The sequence below is a fragment of the Gnatocerus cornutus genome, chromosome 1, assembly GCF_029298725.1.
Source record: "Gnatocerus cornutus isolate USDA-ARS CGAHR chromosome 1, icGnaCorn1.1, whole genome shotgun sequence".
NCBI classification, from domain to species: Eukaryota; Metazoa; Arthropoda; class Insecta; order Coleoptera; family Tenebrionidae; genus Gnatocerus; species Gnatocerus cornutus.
Genome location: NC_142233.1, coordinates 9,586,552 through 9,612,269, shown reverse-complemented (window position 1 = coordinate 9,612,269; position 25,718 = coordinate 9,586,552). Strand labels below are relative to the sequence as shown.

The 25,718-nt window shown below is 35.2% G+C and overlaps 1 protein-coding gene across 1 annotated transcript; it reads left to right on the top strand.

The window, feature by feature from the left end:
• The first annotated feature begins 893 nt into the window (after window positions 1-893).
• LOC148180230 (xanthine dehydrogenase-like) lies at window positions 894-25,523 on the top strand. The gene is made up of 17 exons (XM_088050207.1): window positions 894-1,013; window positions 1,084-1,127; window positions 10,287-10,459; window positions 10,506-11,252; window positions 11,303-11,405; window positions 12,861-12,991; window positions 13,039-13,326; window positions 13,374-13,542; window positions 13,593-13,711; window positions 17,656-18,532; window positions 18,589-18,776; window positions 23,291-23,449; window positions 23,503-23,631; window positions 24,613-24,737; window positions 24,790-25,139; window positions 25,244-25,357; window positions 25,408-25,523. Exons 1-17 carry the CDS (start codon window positions 961-963, stop codon window positions 25,473-25,475), a joined length of 3,837 nt encoding a protein of 1,278 aa, XP_087906333.1. The 5' UTR covers window positions 894-960; the 3' UTR covers window positions 25,476-25,523.
• The last annotated feature ends 195 nt before the right edge of the window (window positions 25,524-25,718 follow it).

Genomic DNA, 25,718 nt, shown 5'->3' with positions numbered 1-25,718 from the left:
GGATCCAAATACAAACTAAAACGAGTTCAAATAGAATTGAGAAATTATAATAGAATTGAAATAAAATTAATTGACATTCCAAGGAACGTAAGTATCCACAGTTTAAAACAAGCAAGAGAAATTAGAAATAATACAGGAAAAATCTAAAGATTTATAAAGCTACGGTAAACAGAATCAGGAGTCAACACAAAAAGAATTAGAAACTCCAGAAAACAAGCAAAATGTTAAAAAAATTTATAAAGAATTTATAGTGTATTTTGAAAATTTAAAGAAAATCAAAAGTAACAGTAAATATGGAGAATTTAAGCTTGGAAAATTCAACCGAATCCAAGAAAACTTTTAAAGATGTTATTATTCATTCGTTTTTTTCTAAGAGATAAAATAATCATAATTTAAGAAAAGAAGATTAAAGAATAAAAAACATGAACAAGTTCTAAAGAATTTGAGTCACCTCAAGTGGAATTCAATGACTCTAAAAATGAGTAGACAATAAAAACAAACCCCGAGAACAGTTTCCAAACAATTCAAAAATGCAAAAACCTAAAGAATTTAAAATACTGAAACTTTGAAAGTACCTACTGTGGTAAATCTGTAGTAAAAAAACTTAAATAGTCTAAATTTATTTGTCTACATCATTGCAATTTTGGAACGAATTTAAAAACCTGTAACTTCAACAAAAAACGAGTCAAATTTGTTGAATGAAAGAATTTGACGGTTCTTGTCTTGAAACATAATACAATTTCGAAGAAAACTTGCATCAAAAGTTTATTCAATTAATTGTCATAAACACTACTATCTACCTTCAAAGAATATCTATCTAATCAAAAGGTTATCTCCAAACTGCAGTGCACCAACTTCCACACTTGGCCGCTCTATAATTGTCGATTAATAAACATAATTATTATAAACAAAGTAATATCAAATACGCTCCATAACAAACTACGCAATTGTTAAATAAACATGGGGGCAGAACAATCTTCCTCCACTGAAACGTACCTATCAGAGGTAAAAAAGTAAGTAGTACGATGTCTAGTAGTCCTACAGTTAATCACAATTTTTAACATTTGTTTTTTGTTATTTTAGAGCAAAAGAAGTAAGATTCTATTTGCAAGATAAGGAACACGTTGGTAAGTAAAACTTTTATTTAACATCGTTATTTAACAATTAAGTATTAAGTTTTTATGTTGGAACCAAATTTAAACAATACATGTTTATATTTATCATGTTATAAGAGATAGCACACTTTCAATCAAAAGTTCAAGGTTGTATATCGTTGGCATAAGTACTTAAGTTGCGAAGTCCATTATTGGATAAAATGCGGTTTCAATTTTATAAAAAGAATAGCAAGAAATTATAACGTTGGATTGTTTAATAATGCGCTAATATTTCAACACAGACATTGCTTTCTAGATCCTGATCCTAAGTTTGTCCCTGTTGGCACTTCAGTCAATACTATTTATTATTGCTTTAATTGCCAACTGCCAACGGAGCTCTGGATAAAATCTTGTATTATATTCGAGAATAATAGCAAGTAATAAATAAGCAAGTAATGCTAAATCGTTAACGAGTGACAAATCTCATGAGCTTTTAGGGGCATTTCGATCCTAAATTTCGTCGGCTTTCGAACTGTGAAATCCCATTTTTCTCCTACAAGGAGATAAAGAAAAGTGTATTTTGGATTTCCTATATTAAGCAATTTAGGGAGGAGTGGCAATGAAAACAAATGTCATGTAACGTCAAAAATGAAGATATTTTTGATTTTAGGTTAGAAATTTTTATTTGAAAATGAAAAATCACAAAAATTATTTGTACATTCATTTGTTTTAAAATGGCAAGCTTGTCTTGACTTGATTAATAAATTTGTGGTAACCTCACATATAGAATCATTTTTGGGTATATAAATATGCTAGTACTTAGTGAAAAAAGTAAATATACCTATATAAACCACGGGAGAGAAGACTTTTCTGGCTCTCGCTTTCTAATAATAGCGCTCGGGCCAGAAAAGTGTCTTCTCTCCCTTGGTATATAATTACTATTATATAACCGCTTATTAAAAGTCGAATACTCCTTAATTGTACTGGTACTAAAGAGGAAACTATAAGGTGGTACAATTTAGGTGAGGCCTCATAGTTAATTTTGTGCTGAAAGTACTTTTTAGTAGTGGGATCAAAAGCGTTTCTTTATAGGTTAGCATCTTTAATATGCTTTAGTTTAATGATTTCAATGTTTGCCAATCATATTTCGGTACCTCAGAAGCATAAGGGTTTATCTCCATAAATTATAGTTTCGAGAAAATTAAAATTAACAAAACAGGTATTCTAAAAAATCACGGTGGTGTTATTAATCTTTTTTCAAATATGCAATTTAAGAGCGAATTGCGAGTTATTTATGACTATTTATTTCAAAACGTGCGTAATAGTCGTTCAACCTCAAAAAAGTCCCACTAATTTTGTTCATGTGACACCAAAAATGTCGAAATGAAAGTTCAAGTTTTTTTTATAATTTTTTTTTAGCTGCTCGAAATAAAAATTTCTACAAATTCTCCTTTTCGCTCTAAATTTTTGTAAATCGGCACTATAAATAAGACAGTCAAAGAATGATAATCTCCACAAATTTCGTTAAAATCACATAAAAAATAAAGAAATTACAGGATAAAAAATTTTTGGTCACATTTTTTTTGTTAAAAAAACAAAAATTTTTCTTTGCTCCTAGAAATCAAAATTTCTAAAAATTCTCTTTTTCGGTCAAAATTTTTCTAAATCGACACTCTTAATAAGGCGGTCGAGAGATAATCTCTACAAATGTCGTTAAAATCGCATAAAAAATAAAGAAATTACAGTATTTAAAAAAAATTGGTGGCATCTAAAATTTTAATGAAATGTTCCAATACACGGATTTTTTTTCTTTATTATCCCCAAATAATATACTTGCGTTTATCATCAATTTGAGTAAGTTTGGATCAGTTGAGTAACGAAATCACCTCGAAATGTTAGACCTGTAAGGAGTTGGTTCTTTATGCTTCTAACATGTGGTACTTAATTCCTTAGAGAAACCTAAATTCGGTTGTTTTTCAACTAATGGGGATTATTTTTCTCTGTCTTAAAGAAGATGTAAAGAACAACAAAAAACATTATTTAACTAATTTTTCACAAAAATTGGAGATAGACCCTAATGCTTCTAAGATACCGATTTATTGAATAACTTTTATACTATGATCTTACAAAATGATGACAAAAACTATACACCAACATTCACAAAATTTCTTTTCATTCTCACATGAAAAATACGTACTTTGAGATTACGTAACATCTTTCAACACAGTTTTGCCGGTTAAAATTTTGATGACTAGATGTCGTTTATTATCTCAGATTTTAAAAAAACAGCAGTGGTACACAAGAGGAGCTGGTACAATATAGGAACCTTTGCCTAAATCGTATTGGGGAAACGGATCTAAGATGCTGAAGGCCATTAAGGACATTTCCATTAAGGCGAGTGCCAAGACATTTTTCTTATGGAGAATCCCATGTAAAGTATCGTCTAAATATTTCGCTTATTTTTTCATGTATCAGTTTCGTTCTTATTCTCAACTGCTTGTATTCACATTTTCTTCTAAAACTAAGTATCAAACATTGGAAAAAACATTTAATTTAAAAGTTAAATGACTTGAAAATTCGATAATTTAGGGGAAGTTTTACGAATGGAAGTTTATGTCCGATTTTTGTGAATTTTTAAACTTAGAATTAGTAAAGAACACTTTCAAAATCACATTCCCGCTAAATTTAAATCGATATCATTAAAATTGGTCTAGTTATGAGAGAGATAAACTAAAAATTTTTCAATCGAAGCTCTGAACTTTGCAGATAATTTACGACTAGGATGATTTATAAGCGTACCCTCATTTGCGGTTTCTTGACCAGCTTTGGAAGTTGTAAATCAAGGGATTTCTTCTAAAATTTTTACCTGCTTGTTTCGCACAGAGGATAATAAAATGGATACAATTAGAAGAGGATTATTAAAAGTGCTAATAAGTACAAGCACAAGGAAGTTTCATAATGCTTAATGTATGAAATTATAGAAACAACTATGTAGTATGAATTTCACGATTCAATTTATAGTCATGTTTTCAACTAAAGTCTTTCAATGACACACTAGTTGAATTATTTTTTGAACAACGTACTAATGTTACTTTCAATTTTAAAATAAATTTTTTTGATTCATATTGTAACGGATCAGCGTAGAGCGAAATCAAGTAGGTAGAACAACAACGGAGGCGGCGAGGGGCAGACTGACATTAGAAAAATAGGAGAGAATTGAAATAGTGCAGAGTTGTTGTAAAGTTGTTTTGGGTGTAATAAATAATATATCGAACTCGAAAAACGCAACAATTGGTGTCAGAAGTGGGATTGTGAATTAAGAGACATAAAATGGCTATGAGGAAAGTCTTGTTAAAGGATCTGAAGGTAGCAGACCTACGGCGGGAGCTAGAGGAACGCGAGTTGGACGCCGAGGGTAAAAAAACCATACTTCAACAGCGGCTGCAAAAGGCAATACGAAATTCAGGAGAAGATCCAGAAGTATTTTTATTTCAAATTCCAAGCGACGTGACTACGATGCTTCAGATGATGGAAAAAAAACTGCTAGATAGAACAACTGAGTTGGAGCAAAACATGCTGGTAAATTCTAGAGAGCTGCGTAAAGAATTTAAAGAACAAGTGGAACAATTGAAGGATGCTCTATCAGACTTAGAACGTCGATTGCTGGCATTAGAGGAAAAGATAGAAGAGAAGAATGTTCAAGCAACGTTGCCTATATTTGAAACATCAAAACTGCGTCTAAAACCTCCGCCGTTCGATGGAAAGTCCTCATGGGCCACATACGTTCTTCAGTTCGAAGCAGTGGCAGCAACGAATGGATGGACTCCAGCGGAGAAAGCAACAGCATTGATTGTGGCCCTGCGCGGTGATCCAACTGAGGTTTTACAAGCTCTTCCTCCAGAACAACAACACGATTATCAGCAACTGGTGAAACACCTAGAAATGCGCTATGGACAAGCTCATCTGGAACGTGTATACCACTGTCAGTTAAAGAACCGGTCCCAGAAGCTAAATGAGAGTTTACAAGAATTCGAGGCCGACGTGCCTCGTTTGACGCGTCTAGCATACCCCGCGACTCCAGAGAACGTGCTGGAACGGCTAGCGGTGGACGCGTTCATAGACGGCCTTCGTGACAGCGATACGAGACACTCTTTACTGATGGCTCATCCCGCGAAATTAATGGATGCGCTTGCTCGTGCTTTAAAATTTGAAACAACGAAGATGACATCAAGAAGCCATCAAAAGATTCGAATGGTTGAGAGCGAAGAGTTGGCATGTAAGGGAGAAGATCTGGAGGCTGCCGTGAAGCAAATCTTGAATGAGGTCATGAAAAAAAAACGTCCGATAAGATGTTGGAACTGCGGAAAAGAGGGGCATGTACGTAGTTACTGCAAAGAAAAGCCCAGGGAGACGTCGACTTCGTCGGTGTCGGAAAACTAAAGCGGGTCGAGGAAAGGGGGCAACCGTCGACCTATCGCCAGCAAGCCCCAAGAGCACAAATCGCATCGCTTAAACACCAACCGAACAGCGCTTTCGTGGATGGCCTTATTGACGGAAAGTTACACGTGCTGCTGCTGGATACAGGTGCGACAAAGACAATTGTAAGATCGGATGTTATCAAGACTGGCAAGAAAGTATCGCCCACCAATTGGAGATTACGTACTGCCACCGGGGAAGCAGCTGTAACCCATGGAGAAGTTGAAGCTACAATCACAATTGGAAGTACGTCGTTTAAACATAAGGTTCTAGTAGCCGGCATCGAAGACGAAGTTATACTAGGCATGGACATTTTGAATGCAAGAGGTTGCAAGTTAAACTTTGAAAAGGAAACACTAAAAATAAATGGCGAAGAGGTTGTACTTCACCGGGCTGGAGAAAAAGCGGTTCGCGTGGTCCTAGCAGAAGATACCTCGGTTCCAGAGAGAAGTGAGGTTATTTTAAGTGCACGTCTGGAAGGAAAAACACGTGACGGCAGTATTTTACTTTTTGAACCCAGGTGCCACGACAACGAAGTTGGACGGGGACTAGCGATCGGGAAAAGTTTGCTCTGTGCAGGCAATGTGGTGCCCGTGAGAGTAATGAATGTGAATTATTACTCTATGCCACTGAAGAAAGGCACCTTTCTGGGAAACTGTTCTCTTGTATCTTCATTGTCCAACAATTAAGCCTTGTGGAGGAAACATCAGAAAGGCTACCTGTCCAGCTCAACTCACTGATTACAACATCTTCCCAGGATTTAAGTACTTTCCAGCAGAAAAAGCTGAGAAAATTGGTCAGCTCGTATCAAGACATCTTTGACATTGGAGATGGGAAGAAGGGAAGAACAAAAATTGTTCGACACCAGATCGACATTGGAAATGCGCGTCCAATTAGGCAAACGGCAAGGAGGTTACCATTTGCCAAGAGGGAGGAAGCTGAAAACATTGTTCGAGAAATGGAGCAAGAAGATGTGATTGAACCTTCGAATAGTCCGTAGGTTTCTCCAGTAGTCTTGGTAAAGAAGAAGGACGGCTCAACTAGATTTTGTGTCGACTACCGCCAGTTAAACAATGTGACGAAGAAAGACAGCTACCCTTTACCTTGAATCGACGATACATTAAACACTTTGGCTGGATCAACAATGTTTTCAACCCTGGATTTAAAAAGTGGTTATTGGCAAGTTGAGTTAGCAGTTGAAGATCGCGAGAAAACGGCATTTACGGTCGGTTCTGGATTGTGGCAATTCACAGTAATGCCATTTGGATTGTGTAATGCTCCCGCCACCTTTGAGAGATTAATGGAGACAGTGCTGAAAGGGTTATCGTGGAAGACATGCTTGGTATACCTCGACGACATCATCGTGGTAGGAAAGCAGTTCGAAGACCACATGAAAAATTTAGAAGAAGTTTTCCATCCATTACGAAGTTCCGGTTTGAAACTTAGTCCCAAAAAGTGTCATCTGTTTAAGAAAGAAGTCCAGTACTTGGGACATATTGTTTCGAGTTACGGAGTCGCCGTCGATGAACAGAAGATCAGCGCTGTGAAGAAATGGCCAAGACCCACCAATAAACATGAGCTTCGTAGTTTCTTGGGTTTGTGCACATATTACCGCCGTTACGTGCCGGGATTCGCTAACATTGCTAAGCCACTGACACGACTAACTGAAGAAGAACGAAAATACCAGTGGGACAAAGAAAGTGAGGAAGCCTTCGGGAGGCTGAAAGAGGCTTTGACTAGTGCCCCGGTGCTCAGTTATCCGATGACTGATGAGAAGTTTATACTGGACACCGACGCAAGTAATGTGGGAATAGGAGCAGTACTGTCTCAAGAACAAGACGGACAAGAAAAGGTCATCGGTTATTTCAGTAAGACCTTGTCGAAACCTGAAAAGAACTATTGTGTCACTAGGCGAGAGTTATTGGCGGTCGTTAAGGCTGTTGAGCACTTCTACAAGTACTTGTATGGAAGGAGATTTCTGCTGAGAACAGACCATGCTGCATTAAAATGGCTTTTGCAATTTAAGAATCCTGAGGGCTAGGTGGCCAGATGGATTGAGAGGCTCCAGGAATTTGATTACGACACCGAGCACCGAGCTGGAAAAATCCATCAAAATGCCGACGTCTTATCAATAAGGTCTTGCGAAGAGGATTGTAAACATTGTCAGCGAGCGGAGGAGAAAGATGAATCCGCCCGCAGAATTAGAGTAGTAAACGACCGTTGGGAGAATGAGAAGCTTCAAAGGGATCAAGAAAATGATCCTGACTTGGGGCTGATGCTTCAATGGAAAAAAAACGGACCGCCGTCCGACATGGGAGGAGGTTGCGCGGTTTTCACCTGTTGTGAAATCCTACTGGGCTCAATGGAACTCCATTGTCGTCGACAATGGATTGTTGAAAAGGGTATTGCGGACATCGGAGAGTCAGGAAGACAGAAAGCAGTTTATAGTTCCGAAACATCGAATATCCGAAGTGCTAGGAGAGGTCCATAGTGGTACTACAGGGGGGCACTTGGGGGTAGCCAAGACGCTCGGTAAACTGCGAGAGCGATTTTATTGGGTAAACTGCAAGGCAGATGTGCAGGAATGGACAAAGAAATGTGTGACCTGTGCGGCAAGTAATGGGCCGCCTAGACGTCGAAAAGCACCCATGCGTCAATACAATGTTGGTAGTCCTTTTGAGCGAATGGCCGTGGACATTGCTGGTCCATTTCCAGAGACTGACGACGGAAACAAGTATATTGCCGTGGTTATGGATTATTTTAGCAAGTGGGTCGAAGCATACGCTTTGCCTAATCAGGAAGCTGTAACTGTGGCGAATGTTTTAGTAAGAGAGCTCGTTTGCCGATTTGGAGTGCCGCTTGAACTACACTCAGACCAAGGAAGAAATTTCGAGTCCGCGTTATTCCAGGAGATGTGTCGCGTTCTAAAAATTCGCAAAACCAGAACAACTCCGTTACACCCGCAATCTGACGGGATGGTGGAGCGAATGAATAGGACAATGAATCGGTACCTGACGAAAGTTGTCTCTGACCATCAAAGAGACTGGGATCGTCATCTTCCATTCTTTTTGTTGGCATATCGTTCTTCGGTTCATGAGACCACCGGACAAACGCCTGCAAGTATTTTAATGGGTCGTGAGTTACGTCTGCCTTGCGATTTAATGTTTGGATGTCCGCCTGGACAAGATATCGCAGGTGAAGACTACGTCAGTGGGCTACGCAGGAAAATGGACGATATTCACCACCGGGTGCGTCATAACATCCAGATAGCTAGCGATCGGATGAAAGAAGCTTACGACGTCAACGCAGACCGTGGTGGTTACCAGCCCGAGGATTTGGTCGTCGTCGAGGGTTGTCTCCAAAGTTACAGACCTCGTGGGAAGGGCCATATCGGGTTGTCAACCGCATCAATGACGTCATCTATGCCATCAAGAAGCTTCCTAATGGAAAAATGAAAGTGATCCATTTCAATCGGTTGTCACCGTACTTTGGGGAAGAAGAAGGCGTGGTTAGAACTTTATCGGCACCTGAAAAAACTGTCCCCTGCTACTTTTTCGAGACCTCTCGGTGCAAGAGAGGATCTAAATGCAAGTTTGCTCACAGGCTGACCGGAAAAACACTTCGAGACGAAGAGTATTTAAGAAGGGGGCAATGTAACGGATCAGCATAGAGCGAAATCAAGTAGGTAGAACAACAACGGAGGCGGCGAGGGGCAGACTGACATTAGAAAAATAGGAGAGAATTGAAATAGTGCAAAGAGTTGTTGTAAAGTTGTTTTGGGTGTAATAAATAATATATCGAACTCGAAAAACGCAACAATATTATTTTACCCATGAAAAAGTATTTCTACCAGACAGGGGCAAAATAAGCATTTATCATTTTACAATCACTTTACGATAGCACAGTAAGGGGTGTTGTAAACAGAGGTACCGGTTGACAACCTTCCCGATGTGACAGCTCAACTCGAATTCTGACCAGCGACGAGTCTTGGCACTCGCCTTAACACAAGAACAACGTAGCAGACTTGCTTGGTATGAAAAAAGGCTTCATTGGCGAAATAAATACTGTAATGTTAACGAATGAAAGCAGATTTGGTCTTTATAGTGACAAACGTTCTGTTTGCGTATGGAGGACAAAAAGTACTAGATCACCTTCTAGACAGTAATATGCTTCGTCGGGTAGAAGAACTTAAAAACCGTCATGGGGGAAGAACTCATTATTAAATAAAACTTTGTTTCTACTTATTGCGTTTCATGTACTAAGAACTTTAATTTTATTTTTTTTTTGCTGCGATTGAGATGGATTTTTAGGTAATTTTTTTATAAACGTTTTCAGTACAGTACTGTGTATTTATGCTAAGGATATGTTATGTAGTGCCTTACGCGAATTCTCTCAATATCCCTAACTTTTTTCGACCAGTTTATTATCATAAAGTTGATGTTTGCGACACGAGAGTGATGTATGTTCACCGGTTGAATAAGGGCCATTACATGCGAGTGGTATACTATGATTTATCTACGTCCATTTACTGAAATAATTCAGACAAATTACCTAAATTTAAAAATTTCAATCACTAAATTCTTTGACAAAGTAATTTTATTTTTACTAGATCCTGGTGCCAGAAAATTAACAAATAATAAAATGCTTCTACTCTGAATGATCAGCCCACTTTCAAATTTTCGCAGAAACTGATATTTCTCATCTTTATATTTCCAGCAAACTGCGAAGATATAACTCCCAACACGTCATTGAACCATTACCTCCGCAACATCGTCAACATGAAAGGAACAAAGGGCATGTGTTTCGAAGGGGGCTGTGGAGCCTGTGTTGTCGTCCTCAAAAATAAGGACCCCATAACTCAGAAGGACGTTTATTTGGCCGTTAACTCGGTAATTTTTCCCAAAATAATTCTCCCAAATTCAACAATTTTTTCAGTGTTTAGTACCTTTGTTATCTTGCGACGGCTGGTCAATTTATACCATCGAAGGTATCGGTGACGCCATTAAAGGTTACGACCAAATCCAAAGAGTCTTAGCCACTTTCAATGGGACTCAGTGCGGTTTTTGTTCTCCGGGAATGGTTATGAATATGTACTCTCTACTTAAATCGTCACCAGAAAATCTCACTATGGAAAAAGTGGAAAAATCCTTCAGCGGAAACATATGTCGTTGTACAGGGTATCGCCCAATCTTGTCCGCTTTTAAATCTCTATGTAAAGATGCCAGTAGTGAGATTCTTGGTAAATATCCAGATGTTGAGGACTTCGTCATGTGCTATAAAGAAAAATGCCAGGAATCATGTGTTCAAAAATCGCTGTCATCCAACGAAACATTCTATTTAGAATTTGCAGACACTCGATGGGTTAAAGTACACACTCTAGCAGACTTACTTAAGACTTTAAGAACCACTTCGGCAAAGAGTTATAGATTAGTAGCTGGAAATACAGCGCAAGGAGTCTATTCAGTGTATAAAGAGGAAGTTGAATTATACATAGACATAAGTAATGTTCCCGAACTAAAGAAACACAACATTGTCGGGGATCTTTGTGTTTTGGGAGCAAACATCACTCTAAATAATGTTATAGAGTTCTTCACGGAAACTGGAACGACCAACTCCAAGTTTGCATACTTGAAAGCCGTCGCGGATCATATTTCTTTAGTTGCAAATGTTCCAGTTCGAAATGTAACTAGACGCCGAACTGTTTCAACAATTTAATGTTTTTTGGGTTTTAGAGAGCAACTTTGGCTGGGAATTTAATCATTAAAAAGGAGCATCATGATTTTCCTTCGGATATTTTCTTGATTTTGGAGACTGTGGGTGCCAAACTTACTATAGGTAAGTTCTGTACTTTCTAAGTCGTACTTCTCGGCCTAGGCCGCATTGCGATATGCTGCAAATAGCAGCTCAGGCAGCATTTACTTGCTGGATAGACATAAAATTCTTACAATGCGAGATTTATAAAAAGCTTTTTGGCCAATAAACTTCTAACAGATGATAATTTTTATTTTGAATTTTAACGTGGAACATGTTAAATAATGAAACAACTTGTGTAAATAATACTTTGGTGCATAATTTTTGTTGTAGTAAAGGTTGATTTCCGTTTAAATGCCCTTGAGCGGGCAGTGTAATATGACTTTTTATGTCTTACCGTTTAATTATTGGCTCCTTACGGCTCGGATTTGCGGTACGTTAGAGGTACAATTACGCCCTAGGGCATTAAGGTGTCATAGCAACCTCACAACAAACAGCGACTTGCTTTCTTTGCCCGGCATATTCAAATTGCATTTAATCTTAATTATCATCAAACAGTCAAATTCAAAAGGTAACTTGAATAAATAAACTGGTTGTAATGTTTTTTTTTGTCCGTTTTGTGGCTGTAACACATTCAAGCTTTGCAGTTCGCTGCGTTGCATAGCCATGCTCCACTGTGCGTGCGTGTTTTTTGAGGTTATGTCAATGTTGTGAATTTTTCGTATTTTTTATCGTATAAACCTTTAGATTTTGTTAGCAATAACTTTCAGTGGCTTTTGCAGCGTTTTCAACAATTTTAGATGGAATTTTACCTGCCATCTTGATACGTTTTCAATTGTTTTGCAAAGCGTTCTAAGATTAATTTCATTGACATGACACTAGATTATTTTAATAACAATAATAAAAATAATGCTAATAATATAGTTCTTAGTAATTAACAAATTACCTAATGATTAATAAATTATAAATCAACTGCAATAGTATTTTGTGGTTTCAATTATCGCAAAAATAAATAGTGTAGAAATCAGAAATTGTATTATAAAGCCATTAGTAATTAATGTGATTAAATCTTTAAACTATCATAAAACGACATGTCAAGTATTTTTTATAAAGTCTTTATGTAGATTCAAAAACAGAAATCTGTATTTGTGGAGAAATTATTTATTTTTGAAAAATCAAAATTTATTGGTAAGACATAAAACGTTGTATGTACCACGGGCATAACTTGATGTTTATGTATCTCGGCCAACTTACAAAGTCTCGGGCCGAGGGCCCTCGACCTTGTAATCTAGTTGCCCTCGAACATAAACATCCGCATTATGCCCTTTATACATAAATAACTATTTTCGCACTGCTAAAAGTTTTACGAATTAATGTGACTGCCAAGTTTAATTTACAATTCAAGAGGCCAAGAAGCGTTTTACAGATGTTGCTCAAATCTCCCATGTTCCTCCAAAATGAGAAACTCTTGGTGGTACAAAACATCAACTGAATTGCGCTCTTTAGTGAACAAACTAACAATTTTAATTTTGTTTCTAGTCAATATGGACAATTCAGAAACCGTTCTGACTCCTTTAGACTTTATAAACTACACCTCAAAAGAACGCTTCGTTTTAAAATCCATAACTTTGTACGCATTACCTGAAAAATCCAAATACGTCAGCTACAAAGTAAGATCTCGACAAAAAACTTTCAACAATTACTAAGAGTTTTGTAGATAATGCCAAGGGCTCAAAGCACCCATGCTATTGTGAACGCCGGATTTCTCTTTAAGTTTGGACCGAACTCTACTCTGCAAAACGCCACGATTATTTACGGCAACATAAATCCATCATTTGTCCATGCAATAACAACTGAAAAGCTACTATCAGGAAAAAAATTGTTTGATAACTCAGTATTGCAACAGGTTTATAATAGTTTAAAAACAGAACTGAAACCGAATGAAGCACCTCCGGATCCATCACCTGAACTACGACAGAAACTCGCTATAAACCTCTTATATAAGGTAAAATTGCATTTTTTTTGGTAATTCTATCTAAAAGTGAAGTTTAGGCGGTACTCAGTATAGCTCCTCCTGATAAAATCTCACCAAAAAATAAATCAGGAGCGGATTTGTTAAAACGAACTGTGTCCAAAGGAGCTCAGGATTACGAAACAAATAAATCTTTGTATCCATTGACTGAAGCCATTCCAAAACTTGAGGCGTTAACTCAAACGAGCGGTAAATCTGTTTATGAAGTTGGTCTAACTAGTTTAAACTGAAAATTGCAGGAGAGGCGCAGTATGTCGTAGACTTGCCGGATTTACCAAACCAGTTGTACGGATCTTTGGTTTTAGCGGAAGCTGCTCCAAATTCAACAATCACAAAAATTGATGCCAGTGAAGCTTTGGTAAGTTGAGTGCGAATAATCTGGAAATCAACGTAAATCTGTAGAGTTAGATATTTTATTACAAAAATGTTGATGTGTTTATAAAAAGGGAAATCTTGTTGATAGTTCACGTAAACTAGCATTTATAGCCGAAAACAATGCAAAAAAGATGTATTTCTGGAGATTTTTTGTTTACTTATCTAGAAGAAATACTCAAAAGTTTTCCGCTCAATTGCGGGCTTTACCTTTTTTGAAGACTTTTTTTCAGCAGAACGTGTCGATCACTTATTGCATTTTACTTTAACATTTTAAACAGAATTTTATAAAGAATATTTTTAAATTCTTGATTTTTTTTATTGATAGTTCGGAAATCAAATTCGCTAAACACTTGGAAATGCTTCAGTATAATTTAAGAATAAAGGTACGTAAAATGTATACCCACTATTGAGAGGAAAACTTCTAAGAACTAAAAAATACCTGTTGTAAATTAGCAAACGAAAATTTTACAAAAGAGCAATTTAAAAAATCAGCAAGATGAAAGAGCTAAATTAAACAGCTGTAATGGATACACGTCAATTTTCATTAATAGATGTCTCCACAAGCAATTGATACAATTTTTAGTAATCGCAAAATCTAATACCTGCTAATCTGTACTGAAACTTCTTTTTAAAATTTGTTGCCTACAAAAAAATTGTCTATAGAAAAAATGAGGTTTGGAGAAAATACTAAGAAGACCAAATAAGATACATATAACAAAATCTTAAGACTCTAAAATGGATCTCAATCTAAGCACAAAACTAAAGAGAATCAACAGGATCTAAAAAGAATTTAAGAAATTCTAGAAAATCCCAGCAGAATGTAGAAACTTTAAACAGATCCGGGAGATTCTCTAGAGAATCTTAAAAAAATATGAAGAAAAACAATTAATAATAAAAATTTAACAGATTCAAAGAAAATCTAAGGGGTCTAAAAAAATCTGTAGAATACACACAAAAATTATCTAAAGCCTAGTGTCCAAAGAAAATATAGACACTAAACAGAATATACAGAAAGCACAATAAGAATTTCAAAAAGTTTAAAGAATTGAAGAGAAAATATAAAGAGGCTGAAGAAAATCTGACAATAGGTGTAATTCAAAAAAAGGTTTGCACAATGTAGAAAAAATGAGTACGAAATCCAAAGAAAAATTTAAGGAAAATCATTTAAAGAATATCTAGAGAACCTAAAATTTAAAAGGATTAACAAAAATATAAACATAAAATTAAAAAAAAGGTTTTAAAAGAATTTATGTATCAAAATGTAAAAATTCAAAACTAAAAAAATTAAACAAAATTAAAAAAAATGTAGAGAATTTATGAGTCCAAAGAGAATTCAGAAAACCGAAAGAAACCAAAACCTCAAGTAAACTTAAATAAAATAAAGAGAGAATCTGCTAAAGATTTACAAGAAATTAAACGAAAATCATGAGCAATCGAAAATAAATCAATAAGAAGATATAACACTCTCGATAAATAAGACCTGCCATTCCAAAACGTTGTAAGAGCCATTTTAATAATTTTACAGGAAACGAAAAAAACTGTTTTATTCTTAAAGTAACCAATACCAAAAACTGAATTACATTTATGTATTAGTGTAATGTTTTATAAACCATCCCCGCAAAAGAAAATCGAAAAAATGTTTATCATCAATTTTAAAAAAATGGTAAAAGTGAGCAAATTTCCAAAACGTTATAAGTCCATCTACTAATGCGAGTCAAAACATTTTAAGTCTAGCTATAAGGTGAATACTTTTTAAAAATCGTCTTTCGATCGTTTCCCGACACTTTTTAAAGAGCTCCTGTACACTTCTCTTGGTTTCTGATTTTGATTTTACTCTGATTTTACCTCGATTTTTACTAGGCTTATATTTGGGACTTACAACGTTTTGACTTTCACACTTAAATTAAATTTCAAATGTAGCAGATCGTCGGCTTAAGTCGTTAAGTTGCTAAGTTCATTTTGATTTTTTTTAACCGAGGTTGAGAAATCTTATTTTTTTACATATTTGTCGTCAAATCTGAGATTTGAAAATTTCAGGAATGAAAATAGAATGTTTCTCAATTCTGAAATAATAACACATAAAAGAATTCAATGTTGTACCAATCTGTTATATTTTTTATAAAATTTAAAAAGCAGTTTGGTCAAAAATGGACTTAGCAACTTAACAACTTAAGCCGACGAGATGTTTAGCAAAACCACTTACAGCAAGACAAAGATTTGGCATTATACAACCCAAATCACGAGAAATACTGTTTTTACTTAAATTGGCACTTCTTATCCGCTCATTTTGATTCTAAACGTCGATTTCTCGCTGATTCTCGCCGTTTTCTGGCTTGGATTTGCAAAAAAGCTCAAAATCTACAAAACCACTAATTTTTATCCAGATTCAACGGCTGAAATGCAACAAAACAGCAAAATCTGCACGAAATCATCAAAATTCTTAGAGAAATTCGCTTATTTTGATGCTAAACGACGATTTCTCGCTGATCTCACCGTTTTCTGGCTTGGATTTGCAAAAAAGAGCTCAAAATCTACTAAACCACAAATTTTTATCAAGATTCAACGGCTGAATTACAAGAAAACAGCAGAAATCTGCACAGCATTTTGGAATGGCAGCCATATAAAAAATTTAGACAGATCTGAGCAAGTAATAAAATCTAAAAAAAATATAATGCAGAAAAAAAGAAAATGGGTAATTCTTGGAAATCCAAAAAAAATATTAAAGTGAATTAAATATGGTTATTTTTTGTAAAAGACAATGTAAAGAGAAAAATAATACAAAAGAGAAAACATTTAGAAACTCCGTCTTTACCCTATTTTTTTGTTTTTTCCATATTCCTCGACCTTTTTTTATTTAACTTGCGTAAATAATTATTCACAGAGATATTTAAAAAAGTAAAATGTTGCTTTTTGTTTGTTTAGTTACTTTTTAGTTTAATAAGTTGATGACAGAAGTTATGTACAAACACAAGTTTTCAAAAAGTTATGTTTCTTAAAAATAAATTTTTTTAAAATGCATCACATATCCTTGCAATTTGGGGACTGTAAAAACAAATTTTTAGGCGACTTAAACTGAAAATGAAATTTTTAGGCCTTAAAAGCGGCCTAAAAGTGAGTCTTTACTGGCCGCAAACATTTTCGGCCGATCTATGGTGGCGCCATCTATCCATAGTTTTGCATATTACATTAAGATACCGATATTACCCTCAATTTTATAATTATTTGGGTAAAATCAAATGGACAAACTGCTGTAAAATGCAAAAAAGACGTGTTGAATTATTGAAAATGAACATGTCTAGCAGTGCTGCTGCAACCACATTAAAAAGCACATCAAACCTAATTCATACAAATTGTGAAGCTACACATGCCGAAACTACAAATGTTAATAAAAAAAAAGAACTTTTCTGAAGGATTCATAAATATTTACAATTATTCAGTTGTTATAATTGATTAAATCAATAAATCATAAATAAAAATTAATTAACTTGTAAATTTAATGATGTCGCCTAAAAAATCTTGTGTGTATCATGGCAATAAAGTGCCATTTTGCCCTCGCCTTCTTTCTGGCCTCGGCTAGCGCCTCGGCCATTAAAAAAAGGCTCGGCCAAAAAAGAAACACTTTTTGGCCTTGGTACACAAATAACTATTATGTAGTAATCTTCACCAACTTCAAAATTATAGTCCAGTTAAAAACTTTCTGTCTAAAAAATGTTTGTGAGAATTCAACTCACCATAGATTCGACCTATCAGAGACTTTAATTTTTTCAAATCAACCAATCACAACAAACTTTTTCTGGAAATTTCATGAGTGCAATTTTCAGTGAAAATCCACAATTTTAGAATGGTTACTTTAAATAAAAATAAAAAAATGTTGCTGGGGATATTTTTTAACTAAATCTTACCTATTTAATTTCCAATATAATTTAGAAATCGGAGGACATTGTCGCCTTCTATTCAAAAGACGACATCCCAGGAATCAACAGCTTCACTCCTACCAGTTTCCTAACTTCCGCTGACGAAGAAATTTTTTGCACTGGCAAAGTTAAGTACTATCAGCAACCAATCGGACTCCTCGTGGGCACATCTCAACGTTCCGTAGAAGCAGCTGTTCCTTTAATAGCCGTAAAATACACTCCTCCTTCCACGACCGATAAGCCCCTTCTTTCCACTCGTCAAATACTCAAAGAAAAACGTACCGATCGAATAAAATTAAACAAAAGTATCGAGCCGAAGCGCAAAGGAAACGACATTAAGCACGTTATTAAAGGTACTTTTGACATCTACCAACAGTACCACTTTCATATGGAAACGCAAAGTTGTCAGGTCGTACCGATTGAAAATGGTCTAACTATTTACCCGTCCACGCAGTTTATGGATCTCATGCAGGTAGCCATCTCAAGGATGTTAAATGTAACACAAAGTAAAATACATGTAGTTGTCCGAAGATGTGGAGGAGCTTTTGGCGGGAAACTCACACGTGCAAATATGATAGGATGTGCGGCTTCTTTGGCTGCTTGGAAGTTGAAGAAGCCTGTGAGAGTTTGGCTACCCTTAACAACAAACATGGCAGCAATTGGTAAACGATTTCCGTTGACCACAAACTACGAAATTGGAGTTAATGATAAAGGGGTCATTCAGTATATGAATTGCGATCATTACACAGACGTGGGGTACAAAGCAGTTGAAAACATTCAGATGTGGTTAGAAAATGCTTTTATGACCGTCTACAAATCCGATACATTCAAAGTCAGTTTGAACTTTGCTATGACCGACACACATGTCAATACATGGGCCAGAGGGCCAGGTTAGCATCAAAACTGTTTTTTTTAATCTTATTGATTAAATTTTTGATTTCTATAGGGACAACTGAAGGTGTTGGTGCAATTGAAGCGATTATGGAACACATTGCCTATGCTCTAAAGTTGGATCCTTTGGATGTTAGAATGGCGAATTTATCGGACCAAACAGAAACTGCCAAGTATATCACTGATATGAAGTCATGGGCTGATATTGATAACAGGAAAGCTACTATTGCTACCTTTAATAAGGTACATACATACATACAGGATGTCCGGAAAGTCGCGCACCACCGTGATACTGTATTATCGGACAATGCCATAGATCACCAGAAAAATGTTAAAAAAAATCTGTCTTCAATTTTTCGAGATATGATGGATTGAAGAGTAAATGTTTAATGAAAAAATTAACGATTTCTGTGCAATAATTTCAGGTTCAAATGAATTTGTTCAAATGATATGTTGGGCCGGTTGCAGAAACGCGGTTCAAAATTTGAACCGGTTTAAATCTGACTTAACCCAGGCTTAAATGATTTTTGCGTTGCACATACATTTTTGAGCGGTTCAAATACAAGTTAGCACAGTGTTAAACTAACCCAGGTTCAGAGGTGGGATAAGCCGGTGTTCAAAGTGACAGCTGGATTTGTGAGTTTTCAAATTACAAAAATACACAAATTAAAAGCTAAGTTTTTACATTTTATGCGTAATAATTGATTTTGCAATACCGCAGTGGTTTCTGGTGCAGTTTTTAATCAACCTTAAATTCAAAATATAATTGTTTATTATGGGTTATGTACTATCGCGGAAACAAAATTTCGAACATCAAATTGATTGATGTTTAAAAATTGTAAACTGTCCTTTGTCTTTATAACCTTAAAATTTATAAAAGACTCAGCAAGTGTCAGAAATTTGCTTTGTATGTCAGTCACAATGACAATAAAGCTTGATTTACATTGCCATGTCAAAAAGTGATGATCGAAATTTTGATTCCGCGATAGTACATACATTCATACATACGGGATGTTCTAAAACTTGCAAAGGTTCCATTATGCACAGATTTCGTCTTACAATGCGAAAAAAAACAAAACTTATTAGAGTTTATTTTAGAGCAATATAACGTTTTATTAATTACCTATCAAATAAACATTACCTATTAGCTACTTAGCAACATAGTTATTGTCGTAACATGAAACGTTTGTGATTGGTGATGTTTAAAATCTAATAAGTTTAGGGCCAGTGTTATAAAGTAAATTGCTTTCAAATATAAAGTCAGTTTTTGCCATAGAAACAAATTGTTGTAACAATACTTTAAAAGACCTTTAGTTAAAACCGCCTTTAAGTGATGATTATGAAACTAACACTTAGAATATTTTTTCCGTCAATTCACTCTGAGAATAAAAAACAGAATATGTGGGGTTAACATCAGACATTTCCTGTTGTGAAAAAATCTTCAAACAAAAGTCAAAACAATAATAATAAAAGGTAATAATAATATAGGTCTGAGCGAGTCCACTAATCGCGTTTCCATGTTAATGACGTCAAAACGGTTCGCCTTTTGGCGCAAAGTTTGAATAAACTGAAGTTTTGCATGTATGTATTTTTACTTTGACACTCGATTCCCCAATCGCAGCTTGTCAAAGTGCCTCTAAACAGAATAAGTAATTAGCACTTGGAGAACCAGTATCAAGACGAAAATGCTTTCAAATGTAAGATCGGAAGCTGCACTGTCAGAAAAGTTTTGTTTTAACTTACCATTTGCTTCCACAACCAGGTGGGGAACACCAAGAAAACCTCAAGATTTCACACATTTTCAAATGGTTTGCCATGTAGTAGCAATTTCTGCCAGGAAATGATGAGAAACACAAAACTTTCTGACAGTACAACTTCCAATCTTTCAGTGAAAAAAGTTTTTGTGATCGAAGTACTTGTGTCCCAGAACGTGTTTGAGGATCTTGAGATACTTCTGATGTGTTTTTCTACAGGGATTTTTTTTTTTTTGGGTAGAGGACCAATCATACAAATGCGCCACTGTTCTCAGGAGAAACCCTATCAAATGACACGAACTGTTATGACGTCACATTCTCTCTCACCCCCAGAAACAACACCCTCCTGTACTTGGCAACTCGCTCTGACCTATAGATTTAGGGACTTTGTAATATACAAATATTGTTATACAGGGCGTTTTTGCAACCGATAATTCCCGGAGTTGATCGATTAAAAAAGTTATAATAATACATAGTATATTAAAAAACGAGCTGTATAAAACTAGAGTCTAGGAAAGGATGAGTGTCTTTATAAAACTGGTTATTATGATATTTTTTCTAATTTGCATATTAAATTCAATTAAAATCTAAATTAAAAAAAAATCTGCATTGCTATGGTCATAAAGCTATGAATGGATTCGATGTGGAAATGGTTTATTAACACATTCAAAACGAATGTGGAAACGACAAATTAGGAAAAAGTGTAGTCGTTTTCAAGATGAAATTTTTATTGCTTTAGTTCAGCTCTACCAAACTTTTAAACCAATATAATTTTAGTTGAAAGTCTGATTCACTTTGCAATATGTCTACAAGCTGTCCGGAAAGTAACGCACCGCCTTAAAAAGGGGTAATTGGGTGGTCCCCTAGAGTACCAAAAAAATGTTAAAAAAAATCAATCCAGACTCTCTGTTTTCGTAGGAGAACCAAAATAAAATTAGGAAAATGGCAACATTGGAGAACTATACCCCCTAAAATTTAAATTTCTAGTATTCAAAGCCATAGTAACGTTGGTGTTGTATTGTTGGCGTTAGTCAGATCGGCTCATGAACGAGTAATGTAACTATGGTTTCACGGAACGATGCCACACTGATCGAGATTGTTGATTCAAAAACCTTTTTAACAGTTTTTAGGCATTTCTTACAAGATTGTCACGATTTTCTTTGCACCATGCCTTTGCGCAAGATGTCCTTTAGGTAACAAATTCATTTAAACGTAAAATTATTGCACAGAAATCGTTAATTTTCGCATCAAACTTTGCCTCTTCAATCCATCATATCTCGAAAAATTGAAGACATGGATTTTTTTTTCACATGGTGATCTATGGCATTGTCCGATGATACAGTTTCACGGTGGTGCGCGACTTTCCGGACACCTGTATATTCTCTTAATATTTGGCAGAAAATGTTTTCACTTGTTTTTAACTTAGGAGAATGGTTATTTACGTTTCTGTATTCTGAAAACAAAATAAATAAAAAGAAATACAGGCTGTATTTGTAAGTACAGCACTCCTACCTAGATAATCAGATTGCTTACAGAAAGAGATCTGAGCGAACATTTTCTCTATTTAGCTTTTCTTGCAAAAGTTATGACTCTAAAGTTGACTAAACTTGACCAATTTTGACCAAAACGAGTGCCAAATAACTGATACATTTGACATGATTAGTCAGTGGCGGAACAAAAATTTTTCTTTTAAAATAAAGTTTTGTTAAGGATGATTTGAAAACAACTATCACTGACAATTACATCCTTATTCACTGTAAATGTACCTGCAATTTTACCAGTTGCTGGTTTGAAGAAAATATAGAAACTGCAAACAAAAATTTAAGGAATATGACAAAGAAAAAGCTTAATTTGCCTAAATACAACCAAAAAATTGTGGATCAGTACCTTTTACAAGAAAGCAAAAAAGGTGTTCTAAAATACATTTTAATTAAGAATGCTAAAAATGCAATTGTTTAATGATTTTTTATTAGCAGTGTGTGTTTATAAGTAATATAATTTGTTGAGTTGTTAATTGTGACAGAAATACATACAGCTGGGGACACAGGGGTCGATTTCAAGTGCGACTTGCGTTACTGCAAATCCCATTTGCAACATAGCAACGCCAATCACATTGCTCATACCTTGGCAACGGTTGCAAATTTGCGTTAACGCAGTGACTTGAAATCGACCCGTTAGTCTGTGCATTACTGTCAGTGTCATTTCTGACGTTTAAAACATCAAAGTGTTGACAAGTTGTCAAAAATATTATTTACACAAGTTGTGTCGTGATTTAAAATAATTTTTCATTTTTAAAATTAAAAAAAAATAGGTGATGGCTAACTTGCAAATGACGCCTGTGACTCAAAAACTACGAATAATATTTTTAAAAATATAACATTTCCAAATCAACTTAATTGATATCAGCACGACTAAGAAATTCGAATATTATTACATAATTATAAAAATAATATGTACTTAGTCTACTAAAATTCAGGAAATCATAAAAAAGCCAGACTTTGCTTATATTAAAAGAGTTAGAATAGCAAATATTTCTCATACTTAAATATTAACAATTTATGGTGCAATCTGGTAAAGCGTTCACATGCGACATTAAATTTTAGTAATTTATTATTATATATCTGTAATATTACATGTAAATTTGTATTTTTTACAGCTCGTCAAAGTTGAGCGATCTGTTCAACTCTCGATAACTCTGAATTCGCTAAATTTGAATTATTGTCCATCGTTTGATTTTACTAAGGTTCAAATTATCAAATTAAATATATTCTTCGAATTACCAAGTTTTAGTCTTAAACATTCAAACGTTTATTTTTCAAAATATTTAGCGGTATTGCTATTACTCTACAAATAAGTTTAAAAATGCCTAAACAATTTTCTTTATAAACCACACCTTTCATAAGACAATATATTGCACTTGCCCTTAGCGCCTAGCGATCGTGTTTTTTAATATAGGTACTCAAAACCACCTACCTTCATAACCATTAATTAATTAATTTTTAGCAAAACCGCTGGAAAAAGAAAGGTCTTGCCGTCGTTCCAATGTTTCTCGACATTCTTATCGTGGGACCAATTTTGGCTACAGTGTCAATATTCCATAATGACGGATCAGTCCAGATTTCCCATGGAGGAATCGAAATTGGTCAAGGGGTGAACACGAAGGTTCAGTAAAAACAATTTAAGTTCTTTTAACACTTTGTGACCATAATTTTAAGGCCGCTCAAGTCTGTGCATACAAATTCGGCATACCTTTGGAAAAAATCACCGTAATGCCTAGCACTAGTTTTATATCTCCCAATGATATGGCAACTGGGGGTAGTATTTGTTCGGAAGGAGTTTGTTATGTACGTTTTCTGTTCTTACATTTTTTTTACAATACCTACAGGGCTATTCTCATAACTGTACGACCTGTAATTTCAAAAATGCAACCCATTATACATTTTCAAAGTAACCTTCGCTTTTAGTAAGCTGAAAAATATAAAATCGATCAACGATGCCTGCATGTTTGATGTTTGACATTTAAAAAAATGATCACACTGACATTTATTGTTCAACGGTGTATTAAAATAACAAAACTGGAAGCCAAATTTATGTAACAGTAACAAATTTAACAAAAATTGGAAACAAATCATCGTAACAAGTGTTGAAAATGCTGCCCATTCTTTGCTTCGCATCAAGCTATTCTGTTTATAAAAGATCGCCGCACGCGTTCCAAAATTTCTGGTGTTACCGATCTACAGGCTGCCGTAATTTTTGCTTTTAAATCTTCCAGGTTTCCTTCAGCTCTTAAACCTACATGATATGGTATGGATGAAATTTGTTAGCGGAAATAATTCTTCAAACTGAAGACTGACTGGTTCCAACGTCCACAAAATTTTGGCTGACGTGCGGATTTTCTGTAACAGCTTGAGGAACCGCAACTTCATTCTCCATACCTGTGGTTGTTCTAGTTCTAACTCGTTTTTATTGAGGCCAGATTTCTCTTAAATGTTTTTCCAATTTTCGGAAAATTTTGTCTGTGCAGCACGGTCAGGATTCTTTGTGCATATAAATCTGCAGCCGCTACAGCATCATCATGTCACTTTTCTCGTCGTTAGAACATTTTTGCGAAGATAATGATAACTAGTAGGAGTATTAAATTTAGTTTGCAAAAATTGACAAATCTTTATAACACCACTGGTTGACATAAAGCATCTTTGATTGTATTTTTGCAATTTTAATTTAGAAAACCCAAGTCAACACTGTAAATGTATTGTTGGTTGCATTTTTTGAAATTTCAGGTGGTACAGTTATGTGAATAGCACTGTACAGTTAGTTTTGCATAGGGTGTTGCTCAAGCTTGCGATATGCTGTTGGAACGTATGAAACCTTATCGTCCAGCAGGCACAAGCTGGGAAGATGCTATTGCAGCATCCCACAAGGACGTGGTTAATCTGAAAGCAACTGGAGAGTACAAAATTGTAATTCATCGACTTGAATATGTTCTAAAAGTGTTGTTTTAGATACAGTCAGAACGAGCCTGGTATATCTAAATACCATGTGTATGGAATGTGTGCTGCTGAAGTCTTATTAGACGTTTTAACAGGGCAACATATAGTGACTAGAGTCGATTTAATAGAAGACACGGGAATTTCTTTAAGTCCTATGGTGGATGTCGGTCAAGCAGAAGGCGCTTTTATTATGGGGCTCGGATACTACACCATGGAAAAAATAGTTTTTAATTCTGATGGGAAAATTTTAACTAACAGAACTTGGAACTATTACGTTCCGGGTGCTTTGGATATTCCCTTGGAGTTTAATATTAAGTTTCCAAAAAATAATCCAAATCCTGTAGGAGTGCTGAAGACTAAAGGTAAAAATATTTCAAGATAAGTTGTACTGGAGATTCATAACAATGTCAAATCTAATTAGAGATAAGAAAAATTAAATGCAAATTGCTACCTTTTTGATTTACAGGCGTCGGCGAGCCTGCTATGGTCTCAGGTATCACAATTGCATTGGCTTTAAGAAACGCAGTTGCTTCAGCCAGAACAGATGCGGCAGCAAATAATGAAGAATGGTATCGCATTGGTATTTGATGATAGCTTTTATATTCTTAGTAATTTACTGTTGTTTTACAGATGGGCCATCGGATGTGGAAGACGTACTCCTTCATTGTTTGAATGATCCATCTCAATATTCATTATAAATAAAAAAAAATAATTGTCTTAAAAATTAAATAAACAAAATAACATAGCGCGCGAGTATAATTATTTAAAAACATTCTTTTTCGAAATTTTGTTTTTTTAAAAATTGGCAGAACTAATTAATCTGGCTGTCACCTGTTTCGTGTGTTTAATAAATTGCTGCGTGAATAAAAAATGTATCAATATAATTGAATTGTCCTTTGCGGCCAACAATAACTGTACCTCAATATAATAGATGTGAATAC

What these genes read in the sequence shown, in the direction of transcription:
- LOC148180230 (XM_088050207.1), top strand. Translation starts at nt 961, where the DNA reads ATGGGGGCAGAACAATCTTCCTCCACTGAAACGTACCTATCAGAGGTA. An exon ending in CTATAAACCTCTTATATAAG is followed by an intron (nt 13,327 to 13,373) that starts GTAAAATTGCAT and finishes AGTGAAGTTTAG; the next exon opens with GCGGTACTCAGTATAGCTCC. An exon ending in TTGATGCCAGTGAAGCTTTG is followed by an intron (nt 13,712 to 17,655) that starts GTAAGTTGAGTG and finishes AATATAATTTAG; the next exon opens with AAATCGGAGGACATTGTCGC.